The sequence below is a fragment of the Trachemys scripta genome, chromosome 8 (assembly GCF_013100865.1).
Source record: "Trachemys scripta elegans isolate TJP31775 chromosome 8, CAS_Tse_1.0, whole genome shotgun sequence".
In the NCBI taxonomy this organism is placed as follows: Eukaryota; Metazoa; Chordata; order Testudines; family Emydidae; genus Trachemys; species Trachemys scripta.
Window position 1 is genome coordinate 15106657 of NC_048305.1, and position 14651 is coordinate 15121307.

The 14651-nt window shown below is 42.8% G+C and overlaps 1 protein-coding gene across 3 annotated transcripts in view; it reads right to left on the reverse strand.

The window, feature by feature from the left end:
• Nucleotides 1–5868: 5868 nt before the first annotated feature.
• The window catches only part of SHROOM1 (shroom family member 1), a 72567-nt gene continuing 63784 nt past the window's right edge, over nucleotides 5869–14651 (reverse strand). For 2 of the 3 annotated variants that reach the window (XM_034779174.1, XM_034779173.1), the window contains 4 exons: nucleotides 11263–11880; nucleotides 10619–10772; nucleotides 9077–9349; nucleotides 5869–7094 (listed from right to left, as the gene is read on the reverse strand). In XM_034779174.1, the coding sequence (XP_034635065.1) occupies nucleotides 6840–7094; nucleotides 9077–9349; nucleotides 10619–10772; nucleotides 11263–11880 (1300 nt within the window). In that variant the 3' untranslated portion in view covers nucleotides 5869–6839. The remainder of the gene's footprint in view (nucleotides 7095–9076; nucleotides 9350–10618; nucleotides 10773–11262; nucleotides 11881–14651) is intronic. The other variant, XM_034779175.1, reaches the window with a different exon arrangement.

A 14651-nucleotide genomic window follows, 5' to 3' on the forward strand; every position in this document is an offset into this window, starting at 1 on the left:
TTGGGTTTTGTGGGAAAAATCAGGCCTGCAGATTAATCAAGTGAGAGGTAGCAGGCTTCAGCTGGAGTTTGATTATTCTGTCACTTTGTGAGTTCTGTAGGACTGCATTGGGGATTTGCTGTAGTGCCTTGCTCAGCCCCTCTGGCAGCGAGTGGATTCATTTTTGACATTTTTCCCTATCTAACTTCCTCTTTGGGTAAGAAGCAGTCCAGCAGGTCTAGCAGTGGTGAGGTGCCAATACCCTGCAACTCTGCAAACCAGTAATTTTCCAGTGCTTTGAACAGGAGTTGGAATGAAGATCAGAGGCACTGGGGCTTCCTTAATCTACTTGGCAGAGGGAAAGTCACTATCTTTGCTGAAGAAGAAGAAAATGCATGTGAAGCAATCCATGGCCGCCACCCAAATTAGAGGTTACAAGTGGAAGGTTATCATATGTGGTAACACTACTAGGAATGTATGGGGGAGGTGTATTTATTTGCACTGCACCGAGCTTTAGTTGTGTGCTGGTTTTGGGCAGAACGCCTACTGACTTCAGGGGAAAGACTTGCACAATCGGGACCATATTCAGCATCTACAGGTTCAGAGAACTGTTGGACTCTGAAAGCAGCAATGCTGGGTCCTTTTATGACATTGTTTCTTCCTGCTCCCAGCTTTTACCTAAGCAGAGACAGAGTGAAAAAGATGGATGTAGATGGAAACACTGGAAGGTCACAGTAAAAGGCTTCCTTACTTAGAGATAACTTACCTCGCACAGGTAATGCTTGTGAACAAATGAGAGGCTGTGGACTGCCATTGGGTCAATGGGTGGGGAGAGCGGGAGAGAACCTTTTCTACCTCTTCTGAAAATGTCTCTTTTCAACCTCCTTCCCCTTTGTTGGTTGTGGAGACTTTCTTGATACATATTGGTACTCTCCATCCCTTAGAAGACCAAGGCCAGTGAGACTCAGGGGCATACCACTGTTGGGAATGAGGTGGTATTTGTAGTCATCTTGTCTACTTGAAAGGCAAAGCATGGTGAGTGCTAGCAGCTGATTGCTCTTTGTGGGAAGGTTAATAGGCCTTTACACCACTGTTGGAATTATTCAGGGCTGGGCCAAGCAGGTTTTAAAAAAGAATCCCTGTAACTCTCAAAGTCAGACTAAACGTATATCCCCAGCTGTACCCCTAACCCTAACTTTAAAGCAGAACACCCCAGCCCATAGTGGGAATTTTAGATGTACAAGGAATACAGGACTAGCCTCATATGGGCAGCCTGAACTACACCACCGCTATCATGGGGCTTAGGGTACTAATCTAAGAACAACTGACCTCCACACCTGCTAATGCTCCTCAGAGGCGGTTTCCCCTTTGTCTACTTAGAAGTTGTTTTCATATTTCATCAACTCATGCACTTTTACACTTTCCTGAGACCTAGACAGAGACATGACAGAGGAATTAGGAGAAATAAAAATAGCACATACATGGCACTGTAACTACCTTTTAGACAACAGATTAGTTGTGGTGTTTGTTCATTAAGGCCTTGTCATGTCAAAAAGTTTGGTAGTTCTAAAGATAGGTCTATCAAGCATTATGTGCAAATACCAAAATATTAAGAGTGAGTGAGAATTTGCCTAGTACCCAAACCAACTGCATTTCTGCTGTGAAAGACCAGAAGGATACCCTTTTAATTTCTGTTAGTTTTAAAGCTACATCATTGCCTTAGGATGCCTTGGGAGGGATTGATTGAGTTGTTGTTATTTATATCAAGCAAGTTCCAGCTTTTAATATCAAGCAGACAGTTTACATCTCATAAACAGCCCTCTACAGTTATATTCTTGGACTGGGAAAGGGACTATATGTTTGATTTCAATTCAACAGAGAGATAACCCGTGTGGTAGCATTGCCAATTGACAGGCAAGGCATTGTTCTTCACCACTTCCAGTGGTTTAAAACTTGTATTCATTCTAATAAAGTTAAACTTGAACTACAGTGGTCATCCAGGCAAACATCTCTGTAAAAGGAGCAGCTGTGAGGGGAAAAAAAAGCATTGCGCCTTCAAATCGAACTTCCTGATATATATTCATACAAACAAACCTATTGATTTAACAAGAACATACGTAATGATCTTTTAGAACTGTCCATTCCTTGAACATTTAATTTGTAGGTGTTTTTTAAAGTCCACTTCTGAAGGGGGACTGTCATGTTAAATCTTTAGATAGTAAAAAGTTTCTTTGGGTTATTAATAATACCTTAGATTAATGAGACCCAGGCCCGGATCCTGCAAATGCTCATGCATGTGTTTAACTTTGAGTAGTCCCACTGAGTTAATGTACATAACTGTGTGCAGAATTGGGGCCTAATTTACTTATTACCATTTCTACTGTTTATTTTGTGTACTTCCTTCATCCTAGACAGTGAAACTAGCCTAAAGAGTTAATTTCAGTCTCATGTTCTGATTCCAGGGCTATAGTACCTGAGTTGCAAACAGTGTAAGAGAAATGTTTCAATCCAAACCCAAAACTGATTTAGTTGGAATTTTAAAATATTTACAATATTTGTATTAGTACTTAGATTTGTTTTTAACGAACCTAAATGTGTGGCTTGAATCACCTGACAGTGGGGAGATGGAGATTTTTAAGGTACCTTGAACTTCATGTTGTTGGTAAATTATACGCTCATTTTGAAATGCTGTTCAGGAGAGGTGATTTAACCTTGAAGGGTCTAGTTTTCCTCACATACTGGCCTCATCCTGGTGGAACTCCATTGACTTCAGTGGAGTTACCTCTGATTGTGTGAGAGGAGAATCAGGACCAAAATGCTTTTGAAAATAATCAGCATCTGATGTATTTTCTGCTATGTCTGTCACATTATCTATTGCACTGAAATACTCTTGTATGAAGACCTTCTGTCTGTCTAGAATCTGACATGAAGAGCAGCATCAGAGAGGAAGGCATTTTCTCATTGATGCCTATTTTTCCATTGTATAAAGATGTACATACAATAATATACAAGGATCTTTGTGAATGATGATGGGTGTTTGCTACTGACAGGTAATGAAACAATAATGAAGCAGACGGTTGGAAAGAAATGTGTTATTTCTCTGTCCATAGTTCTATATTTCAACATAACCAACATTCCAAAGCACTAACATGGCTTAATAAATGTTTAAATACATAGAAATATCATCTGCATTTAATTTACACTAACCCAGTTTTTGGGAAGGGGGAGGAAAGAAACATTTAAAAATGCCACAGTCAGTTTTGATAAATTGTGCTAAAATATTCAGTTGAAATGCATAACATCTCTTTAAAAAATTCATATGGAGTCTAAAACAAACTACTGACTTTTCAAATTCTGCTCATACCAGTATTGAGTTCACTAAAATTAGTCCCATGACTAAGGCAGACACAGTTTGGACTGGACATAAGACCAGAATAGTATTTTGGGGGCAGATTGTACTACTTGCCATGTCAACAGCTTTCACAATTTTATCACAAGTCTCATGCTACTTGGTGGTTTTCTTCAAGACCCAGCTCTTGGAATCCTGTGAATATGTGAGAATCTGCTTTCATTTAAAAAAAAAAAAAGTCTGGGGGTGGGGTTACAAAGAAAAATGATTGCAGATGAAAGTTTGAAAATGTGGCTTGAGTGTATCCTAATACTAAAGTATACAAATAAAAAAAAAAAAACAAAATTATTACCAATTAGAACATGATTTTAAGCCAGTTTCATGACTGGGGAGAGCCTGATGCATTATTTTTGAATGCTTGGCATTGGCAATATTGCACTTGGCTCCTCATGCAAAGGAGGCCCTCATGTGGACTGGGCTTTGTGGATTGCTAGGATGGGCTCCATTCCCAATTCTGCAAGAGATCCATTGCAAAGTCCATAAAGCCTGAAGCTTTCACAGTTTTCTGCTAAGCCCCTTCTCTGCTGTGGAACACTCCTTTAGAAGATCGCAGGGGAAGAGCTCCAGGAAGATGGGCAGTAGTAACCTTTTGTACAGATGGCTCTGGCCTCCAGTGGATTCCCATCACTCCATGTAGGTCATCTGGAGCTGAGCCACTGACTGTTCTGTGGGGGAGGCTCAAAATCCGCCCCAGCTCCCATGTTGGAAGTATGAGTAAAACTCCTCAGGGGTCCTCACTGACCTTTCCTTACCCCCGGCCCTCTCCTGGTTGTGGGTGTTTCTGTAAGATGGGGACATCAAGCTCTCTTGACTGTTAAATAAATATTTCTGTTATAAACTTTAAGTTATTTGGTTTCAACTCACTGCTGTCTGCTTCCTAAGCCAAGCAGTTCTGTGCCTTATACCAAATACATGTAAAAGACAGGCAGCACACAGTACGTGAGTCACAGACTTTCAAGAATTGAAGGCAAGGCTTATAGCAGCAAAGGCTCTTCGTAGCATCACTGACAGGGTATTTTTCGCTCTGTGTTGTGAAACCTGCATGCGAGCTGAGCTTTAGAAGCAATTCCCTCTGAGAAAACGCGAGCGTCAAAGCTCTACAGCCAGAGACTGGTGCCTCTTTGAGCACAATTTCACTGGTGTCTGGGCTGTATCGAACCATGGTTCCGTTTATTGTACAGCTGCATAGTAAGTAACCAGACATCCTCCATATTCAGCAAGTCATGTGACAAGGCAAGAACTGAAAAATAATGAGAACATGTCTTTTTAATTACTCATCTCACCTCCGAGTCTGGAGGACTTTTGTTCAAGATGAGCCAAGAGGAATAGAGTTTTTTTACTGATATCAATTATACAAAATAAAGATTAACCTTTTCCGTACTGCTAACAAAGGCATGGGGGGGGACGTGGACGTGGACAGGAGGAATCACCTTGTTTGCAGGGCTATCCCACATAATTTGTGCTTAGTATGCCCTTACTGAAGTGCCAACATAGAAGAATGCCACCACACTGCATCTGATCCCAGAAAAGCAGATAAAGCTGGAGCAAATCAGGAAAGGGGGATGGGTGGGAGGGTCTTTGGGGCAGTGTAATATGGAGATCAGAAATCAGACCCTCCAGGAGTGGGAACTTGCTACAGGGGGTATCTTGTTCTCATGCTTTAGTAACCTCCGCTGGCAGATATGAGAGTTGGCCAGTCCCAGAGAGCCACCTCCACGTGTGACTGAGTGAAGTATTTAATGGTAGAGAGCAGTATGTATAAGTGGAGAGGGAAACCTCAAAGCTCTGAAGGAAAAAAACCCACAATATTTGGTAGGGGGGGAAAAGGATGATAATTAACAGTGAGTTTTATTTGTAACATGGTTCTATGAACACTGGCTGTTGCGCGTCTGACAGTTCCATGAGCATCAACCATGAAAACTTTCTATGCCACATCAGACCGAAGGAGCTTTCCTTTCTGATGCAGGGGATAAAACTGTCTCCTTTTCTCAGTATAACAAATGTTGGTGACTTCTGTCACTTGTGAAAATATCAAGACCTGCCTTCTCCTCTTGCCCAGATCTGGAAGAAGCTCCAGTTAGATTCTCATTTGATGTTCAGGGAACCTACAGCTGATACACCTAGTGGTAAAGGAGTATTAAATGAAACAATTTCAATACAGTAATATCACTTGAAAGACCTTCAATACACATTATTTTAAAAGGACATTGTCAACAGGGCCGGCTCCAGGCACGAGCCTAGCAAGCAGGTGCGTGGGGCAGCCAATGAAGAGGGGGACGGCATGTCTGGCTGTTTGGCAGCGGGGCCGTCACTCCCTCTCGGAGCGAAGGACCTGCTGCCGAATTGCCATCGTAGAATGAATGGCAGCGGTAGAGCTGCCAGCGGTTGCGATCACGGCTTTTTTTTTTTTTTCTGCTTGGGGCGGCAAAAATGCTAGAGCCGGCCCTGATTGTCAAGGAATTTTCCCATCTTTTAAAGTCTTTTTTTTTTTTTAAACTCATGGTTTACAAAAACTCTTCAAAATTCAACCACTTTGTATCACAGCACAGTGGTTTTTCATGGCAGGGTCCATAATAATGCTGGGTGACTGGCACTAAGTGAAGAAAAACAAACAAGCCGTGTAGCAATAATTTGAAAAATAGTCCCCTAGAAAGCATTGCGTGGACTTTGCAGATAGCTAGGATAGATGCAATTTTTGGATTTACCATCTTTGAGAGCATCCCTTTATGTCAACTTCACCACTAAATACTTCTCTGTGGCCTGCGGGAACCCATGCCCACAGCTCTTCCTGCAGCCCTCATGAGTTTTCTGTTGAACATCTCACCCAGATTCAGATGGAATAGCCACTGCATTCTACAGCTGCAGAGTCACAAAAGGCCATGGGAATTATTGCTGATGAAAAGAGCTCAGTGTTATTCCCGTGACAATATTACATGTCACTCCTAGGTATTAACTGGGGACAGCTATCATTACACTGTCAGAGGAGTTTCACTAAGTGGCCCATGGCATTGTGCTTTGGAGTTGTTTATCCTCTGTTTAATTCACAATTCAAACACCCACATCATTTCTTATTTTGAATATTCAACCCACCCACAAAGAGAAAATATTTTTATGATTCTTTTATTGAGATGATGTCAGTCTGGAAACAGACGGGCAGATGACAGGGAGAAGGGAAAATGTCAAATTAATAAGGGTGACACGTCTCATCAGTCATTTTCAAGATGCAATCTGCTACATGCTGTAAGATTTTGTCATTCAGCTCATCCAAAGACAAAAACCCTTCCAACATGTCCCTAGACCATCTAAGCACTTATCAACACTGTGACACTAATAGGAATTCATCAAACTGATCCATGTTCATGTCTTAGCAGCAATGCAGTGAATATGTGCGGAGTTCCAACACAATGCCCAATTCCTCCATTCCTGAAAGCGGGTGGCCCGTTGCTGTGCATCAGAGCAGGATGCTCTTCTCTAGGATCTCCAGCTGCTCCTCGAGAAATTTAATCTGCTCCTCAAGGTCTTTCTGTTCAATCAGTAAAGAGGTCTTCACTTGAACAAAGTGTTTGTAGTCCTGGAGTTGCTTGTCAGTCAGGTATTTGGAAAGGATACCAGAAACCACTCTTTCCCTGCGATCCAGGTTTTCTTTCAGATCTTTTGCATCTTCCCGCTGTCTAGACAGGAGGTTGTGCCGCTCATTTAATGATTGCTAGTAGGGAAAAAGCAAAAGCAGCATACACCATGAAAACCAATAATTTCTGACAGACTCTAGATCTTCATTCAGGAGCCACAGTGTATTAAACTTAATTACTTCCCCTTGTGGCTTTAGATTCTGGATGGCTTCTCCTAGACTGAAGTACTTTCCCTTGTGGCTTGCAAGGTAAAGGTGGCTGGCAATTCCCATCAAGATTCACTTCTTTCATGTTGTCCACAGGAAGCAAGTCAAAGGTAGTAATAATAATATATTTAAAATCCTAATAATCTCAGTATGTCCTGTCTACCCTGCATCTGTCTTGTGTAGATTGCAAAACCTTTAGGGCATAAAGTGGTTTTATTTGTGGCCTGAACAGAGCCAAATATAGTGTCAGTGCATAACAAATTAGTATTACTAATAATACATTAGTAATATAAAAGAATAAACTATAACTATTAGTGCACCCGGAAGAGAGTAACTTGCTAAACAAAAGTAGTTACTAAGCGAGGGTGGCTTTTAAAACAATTTATATTAATTTGCTTAAGCCTGGCCTACATTAGGGAATTTTAACATTTCCCATCACTGCTAACCCTAGTTCAGCTGAACTGGTTTTAGTAAGGTTAGCAACGTGGGAAGTTCTCAGTTTTCAGCACCATATCAATTAAACCTGCTCAGAACAAGTCTAATCAACTCCATGCTACACAGGGCTGTTTGAGCCTGAGAGGTGAGGCTCCCAATGTTGCTAAAGCTTGTGCAGCTGAATGATTGGAGATTTTTGTAAAAATTCCATAATATAGACAAGGCTTTAGAGCACTTTATCCAAAGTCCTGAGTAAAGTACCCTAACTAATGTGAAGAGCTCTCAGTCTAGCTGGTTTAAGGGAATTACCCCACTAGAAATTAACTCTTCGCTGGGAACATCTACAACCAGTTCAGCTAACAGCTTAAATGTGCTTTGGCTGAAGAGTAGAGGCCAGGCGTCGCCTTGTTTTAAACCGTGTTAGCCAAAACCAGTTTAAAATATCGTCTAAAACCACTTTTGCTACCATGAGCTCAACTCCAGGGCAGACTGCTCCTGAATCTCCAGGAGGCATCACAGGGTAAGATTCTGGTGGTGAGTTTCTGAATTTGGATTGATTATATGCATTTGATAACGTAAAGGAAAACAATCCACAAGAATACAAAGCTCTGCAGAAAAGGAGCAGCGCAGCTCATGGGGTTAAGATCACAGAGGAACTCTGTCCTCAACTTGTTCCTCATTTGGGAATCAGCAATGTGGGTGGTATTGTGGAAAGGGGCATGTCTTATATAACAAGGACAGCAGAAAAAAGAATCATTCTTAGGACATAATGGTTTTGTCTGTGCTATGAAAAAAAGCAGTGTTCCTAACTCGAGTTAGCTAACTTAAGTTAAATTCCTATTGAAGACAAAGCAATTTGTGGCGTTCACATGAGTTAGAAGGTTGAGTTAAAGACTTTGGGGGATTTCACCTCCAGTTAGGAACACACTTTTCCCCCCCAGTGAAGACAAGGCCATTGTGTTAAATAGGCTTTCCAAACTCAGAAGAAATGATCCTCAGTGGAAAATATCTGGAATACAAGTTTTTGTTCTACACCAACAGTAGAACAGTTTAAGTAGCTTCCCAGATCATCAGTCCCATATACTGACAGTTTCAAAAGCCACAACTACAGTTCAGCATCTACACCGTGCTTACCTGTTCCTATTACCACCTTGCATTCCTGCTGAAGGCAGAAGCCTAATTTTTCATCCACTGAGCAATTATCGTTCGTGTGAGGCTCACTCTTTTTCTGCTATGGAAATACACCACGCTAATTATTAACTACTACTGGCAAAGCCAGCCAGGGTTCAGATCTGGGTCTAATTTTATGCAGAACTCTACAGTTCTGAGACAGAGAAATGGGTCCAGTGAAGGCCTATCTTGAAAGAGAAGTGTGAAAGAAATAAAGCAGCTAAATCTCCAAGCCTCTTGTGACTCACCTTCTCCTCAGCATCTGTATTCTCATTGATTTTCCTCATGGCATTTTGGACGCGAGCGAGGCGGCTGGACAAACAGAGCAGCAGGCTCACTACCTTTTCCAGATCACCAATGAACATCAGGTAGCGCTCATATTCATTGGGCTTGCAGACATCTTGTACCATTGCCTCTAGCTCTTTGCCACGCAGAGCATACTCCTTGGTTTCGGATAGGACAAGTTCCCTTTCTTCCCAGAGGGTGTGCAGTTTTGATTGGATGCTAGAAATAAGTTCCTTCTGCAGGGGAAATAAAAAATATTGGAAACTTTGTTACTAACTCCCAGAATCCAAACTGCTTACAGACACTGTTTTTTTCCACAGATTGCCTCCTCCAGATTTTAAACTTTTTTTTAATACTTTCAAGCCTGTACAAAAGACAGTTACAAACAAGTTCCAATGACGTTATAAACTATATTATTATTATTTTCACCCCCAAGAGTCAATGTCTGGTAGTTGCCTCAGTAAAGTCAAAGAGTTTGCATAACATACCTGGCAAGGGTAATTAACACGCAAAAAAAGGAAGGGGGAGGAGGAGGAGGAGAACGGTTATAGTATTAAGATCATGTGGTTACTCAGTAAGACACGGACAGTGTGATGGTTCCATTACAAGCTAATTCAACTCACTTCCTGTTGTCAACATAACAGAACTGAATTCTGGGGGGGGGGGGGGGGATTTGAATGAGGCAAGGGAGGTAGGTTGGTGAACAGATTTGGGGAGGGTGTTCCATGCATAGTGGGCAGCATGAAAGAAGGCTTAGAGATGAGAGTGGGAGAAGGATCACACCACTTTTCACTGAAATGCAGCCAACTCTGACATAGAAGGCAGCAGCCGCTAAACAGTGCAGAGGGAAGAATACCACCACATCCACTGTAGGAAGAATTTTAAGTAGGCAGATTATAATTAATTTGGCCACGTTTCTACAACTAACAAGCTTAATTCTTTTGAAGAGTGATGTGGGTTATTTTTAAAGAAGCACAGTATTTCTACTTCAGGAATTATAGTCTAAGCTTATCTCTTTCTCACTACACATGTGAAAGCCAATAGGCCGATGCTATCAACAGAAACTGCTGCCAGTTCTCTGAATGTAAAGATCATCTTTCACTTAGACTGCCAGATGTCATCAATTTAGGGTTCCGATCTGGTCTCAAATACTGTACAATTGTGAATCAGCTAGTGCACAGAAGCTAGTTTTGCAAGGAAGTGTTCTGCTCAGAATCTATCCCTGATCACTCCCACAGTGGATGTCTTTGGCAGATGAAAAAAACAGGACAGAATTTAGACAACACCAGTTACAATCAATATACCAAATTCATCATGACTTTAAATGGAGTTATAATAAAGATGAATTTGGCCCAGAAAGTCTCAACGCACTTTGAAGTAATGATATTGTGTGAAAGTATGTTGATAAAAGTGCTTTCCTCTAACACTACACATACCAAATTTATGATAATATCTCAGTTACTGTAAAGAAACCCACACAGTCCTTTTCACATTCATATACTTACTTTCTTGGAAGTGATGTCATCAAGGTCACTTGAACCATCTCCATTCTTAATCAGGATTTGGTTCATGTTAGAATTGGGATCTTCTGTACTGTGACCTGCACTGCGTTCAGCTTCAGAACATGGTTCTGTTGGACCGTCAATACTTTTCCTGCTACTGAAGCAGAAAATAAATATGTTAACAAATGTTTAGAGCCTACTTCATGAACAATGTGGATCCTATTCACATGTTTCTAGACTAGCCAGAATCATTTTTCCCCCCAAGCAGGGATGTGTCTAACCTTTGAAAATATCTGGAGCATAAGATTTCTGACAGGCAAGAATGATCGTGTTCCCTTCTAATAACTCCAGAACTACTTTGGGATCTCTCATGAAAACATTTCCAGTCTGGCACATTGCATGTGATATACAAAAGAAATCCAACCAAGGCACTATCATAGCTATTCAGGGCCCTATTTCCCAGTCAGAATCCTACCTCTCTTTCTTACTATTTCCTTAGACATTCCTTGGTGTGCCAACCAGAAGATGGGCCACAGAATTTGTTGCTGATTTAAAAAACAGGATCCCCAGGTATTCTTAGCTCCAGTGAATGCATGAGACAAATAGACATTGAGACAGGAAGGAATATGTAATCTCAAACTACTTACTCATTTTCTAGAACAGGCTGCACCTCTTCTCTCATCCTAGCTCCCTTATTCCTGTGTGATCTGTCAGACACTGAAATGTTAACAGGAAAAAGGCCCTCCAGGAGGTCTAGTGCAGTTTTTCTAGTAGGACAAGGGATGAGGATATCAGCCAGAGAATTGTCTTTGGCAATGATTTCCATAGCAAGTTCTTCATATCTCTGGTCTTCAGGGGATTTCAGTCTCCTTTTAGGAAAATCTGTCTCCTTTTCTGGCAGGACAGGATTCTGGCTGTTGTATGCTGCTTTTTCATTTAAGGCTGAACTACTGATTTTATCTCCTTGCTCGGACTGAGCTGATGATGCCGTGTGGCAATTTATTTTTTCCTGGGAAAGTGCAATATCATTTGCTTCTAATTGCAGACGGGGGGTTCCCTTTGAAGCATTTCCAGCCAGACATTTTACTCTGCATTCTTTTTCCACCTGAGTCTCTTCATTGCCTCCTCTTCTGGGGAACAGAATAGGGATTTCAGGAGTTAGTTCCTTGACATCTGGACAACATGAATTCACAACTCCACTACTGTCTTTATTCTCCTCATTCCTACTCCCAAGACTGGATTCGTCTTTCTCAGGAATCTGGAGTCTACAGGAAAGAAGAAAGAAGTTGCATTCACTGTGGACATTCACTGCTCCACCAGAAGTTCTGGCAGATCAAGACATTGATATTTTCATGGCTGCCTTTTTCAAAGTCTCAGAGCTTCTGAATCTGTGAAAAGTGTTCACTTTGCTTGTGGGCTGGAGGGCCGGGCCAATGCTAGATATGTGTTAAATGTGCAACTGCACAGGCCCTCACATTTCTGGGGTCCTCACTTAATCGGCAGTCTCCCATTTCCAGCTCCATCCCCTTGAATTACGCCTACTTTGAAAACATTTAAAAACCCCATTGTACATTGACACCTGAGATGAATGCATAATACACAAGGAAGCAGAGCCATTGTCGCACTGCTTGCTATCTTATTGTGCCAGACGCCACAGGAAGACCGACAAAATACCAGGAACGTGGTTGAACTAGGGCACAACTTTATTGAGTAACACCTGGGAACCATCTGCAATAACTTGTCCAGTGCAGGTCATTTTTTCTTTGTACCACCTGGTGGAGGGCTGCTGTCAGCCCCCACAACTCCTTTAACTTTGTCCCAGCACTATTACTGGGACTCCATTGCCCTCCCCTAATATGAGGGTTAAGAAGGTGGAGAAGAAGGGGTTGTCTCCTCTCTGTACCACACATCCAACCCCATTCCCCACCTTCCTTAGGAGCTCAACGAGGGTGTACATTCCCATCGGATACATTGATAATGCATTTAGCTGAGTATGGTTTTTCCATTCGCGCCCTTTTGTTGCTTTGTTCTCACTGAATGTCATCAGCTAGAAATTTGGTCCATTCAAATAGTTTCACAGGCGCATGTAAAACACCCCCAATTTTACTAATGTCTTTGTGAAATCTGAAAGCTTTGTAAAACTTGATATTTAAGTAGCTGAGAGTGGCGGTTCAGCTGAGTGCCCAACACCACAGGGTTGGAGCTAAATTCCTGCCGACCTCTTAGGCTCTGTAGTGCTGTTGCTTTGCTCAGCTCCTAAACGTCACAGGCAACTGACTGGCAATGGAGATCTGCTCCTGTAATTGAGGAACTGAACTTATCCAGAGATTTGATTCACCAGAGTTCAGAAAATCAGGATTAGACTTTGCCCTCTCTAGTGAAGGGAACCTCTCCCCAGCCCCCAAGTATTTTCTCCAAAACAGTTTTTGTGACCCAGCTACAATATTGTGAATGGAAGAAACTTCACTGTGTACCTTCTGTTTATTTCTACAGCAAGTGCCCTCTAACTCAGGAAACTGGTTTCAGAGGGGTAGCCGTGTTAGTCTGTATCAGCAAAAACAACAAGGAGTCCTCGTGGCACCTTAAAGACTAACAGATTTATTTGGGCATAATCAGCAGTGAAAGTAAGCCGGTCCAGTCTGGTATGGTGTACCAGCAAGAGCCAGTATGCTGTGCCAGACTGGACCGGCTTCCGCGGCGGTGATTTAAAGGGCCCAGGGCTCCAGCCACTGCAGGGAGCTCTGGGCCCCTTAAAGCGCTGCCTGAGCTCCAGCAGTGATTTAAAGGGCCCGCAGTTCCGCGGTGGCTGGAGCCCTGGGCCCTTTAATTTGCCCCTGAGCCCCTGGGCTCCCAGCCGCCTCTGCAGCTGGTAGCTCCGGAGTGATTTAAAGGCCCTGGGGCTCCCAGCCACAGCCGGAGCCCCAGGGCCTTTAAATCTTGAAAGGCCCCGCCTCTTCTGGTTGAGGCCACGCCCCCACTCAGGACTCCGGCGTACTGGTACGTCCTTTAAGTTACTTTCACCCCCGGGCATAACCCAGGAAGTATCACCTGAGTTTAGGTAGCCACTCCCTCAATCTGTTCTTCATAAACGACACTCATTTTCTAATTCTAATTCTTTATTAAAAGAGAGGCATAACAGCTGACCGTTTAATATTTTTCTCTTTTTAAATAGGCTGAATACAGATATGGAAGCAGAAGGCATTAGGCAAAGGGGAAATTGTTCAGTGTAGCTGAGCATGCTGGCCCTTTAAACCTGAAAGGGGCAAGAAAACCCTGTTCCAGAAACAATGAAACAAAGACTCAGGAAATGGTCAAAGCAGTAATGGGGAATTAATAGTTGGATGGGAGGAAAAACCCAGGACACTGTCCCTTTAAGGCCCTGGGACCAGGAGCCCTGTGATGTAGGTGGGGCAGGGCTCCCCTCTCTCCCGGCCAACTAGGAGGAGCTCTCTGAAAGCAGGCAGTATATATGCTGCCTTCTCCCTCAGAACAGGGGAGATGCTGACAGAAGAAGGAATCCAGGGCCAGAAGGCTGTGCTCCTGCTGAGAAGGGCCAAGAATGAGGACTTCATGAGGGGCAGAGTAGGATATAATAGGAAAAGAGCTCTGTGTGGTAGAAGGGGCAGAGCGGAGTATAAATGTTTGGGTTGGGGAGATGGGCTTTATTTTGAGGATTATTTTGAACTCTATTATATACTAAACCTCAGCCTGGGGGGGAGGAGGGTGTTAGCCACAAAAAAGACTGTGTGGGAGTCTTAAGGGGACGGAAGAGGGAAACAGAGGTAAGCTCCAGTGGAGCCTCTGCTGGCCACGAGGAGGCGATCAGGAGGCAACAACCCTGGTATATTCAGCTACTGAGGTTTTGTGGGTTGCTGCTGCTTTTTGCGGGGGAGAGGTTGGGGGGAGGGGTAACACTCGTTTTAGAGATAAAAGTGAAACCTTTATTTAATCCATTCAGTCAGTAGTCTCAGGAGTCAAGCTTCTCCTTTTGTGCTGGTTTCCTCCTAAAGTTTTGGGCTTCTGCTGCAGCACTTCA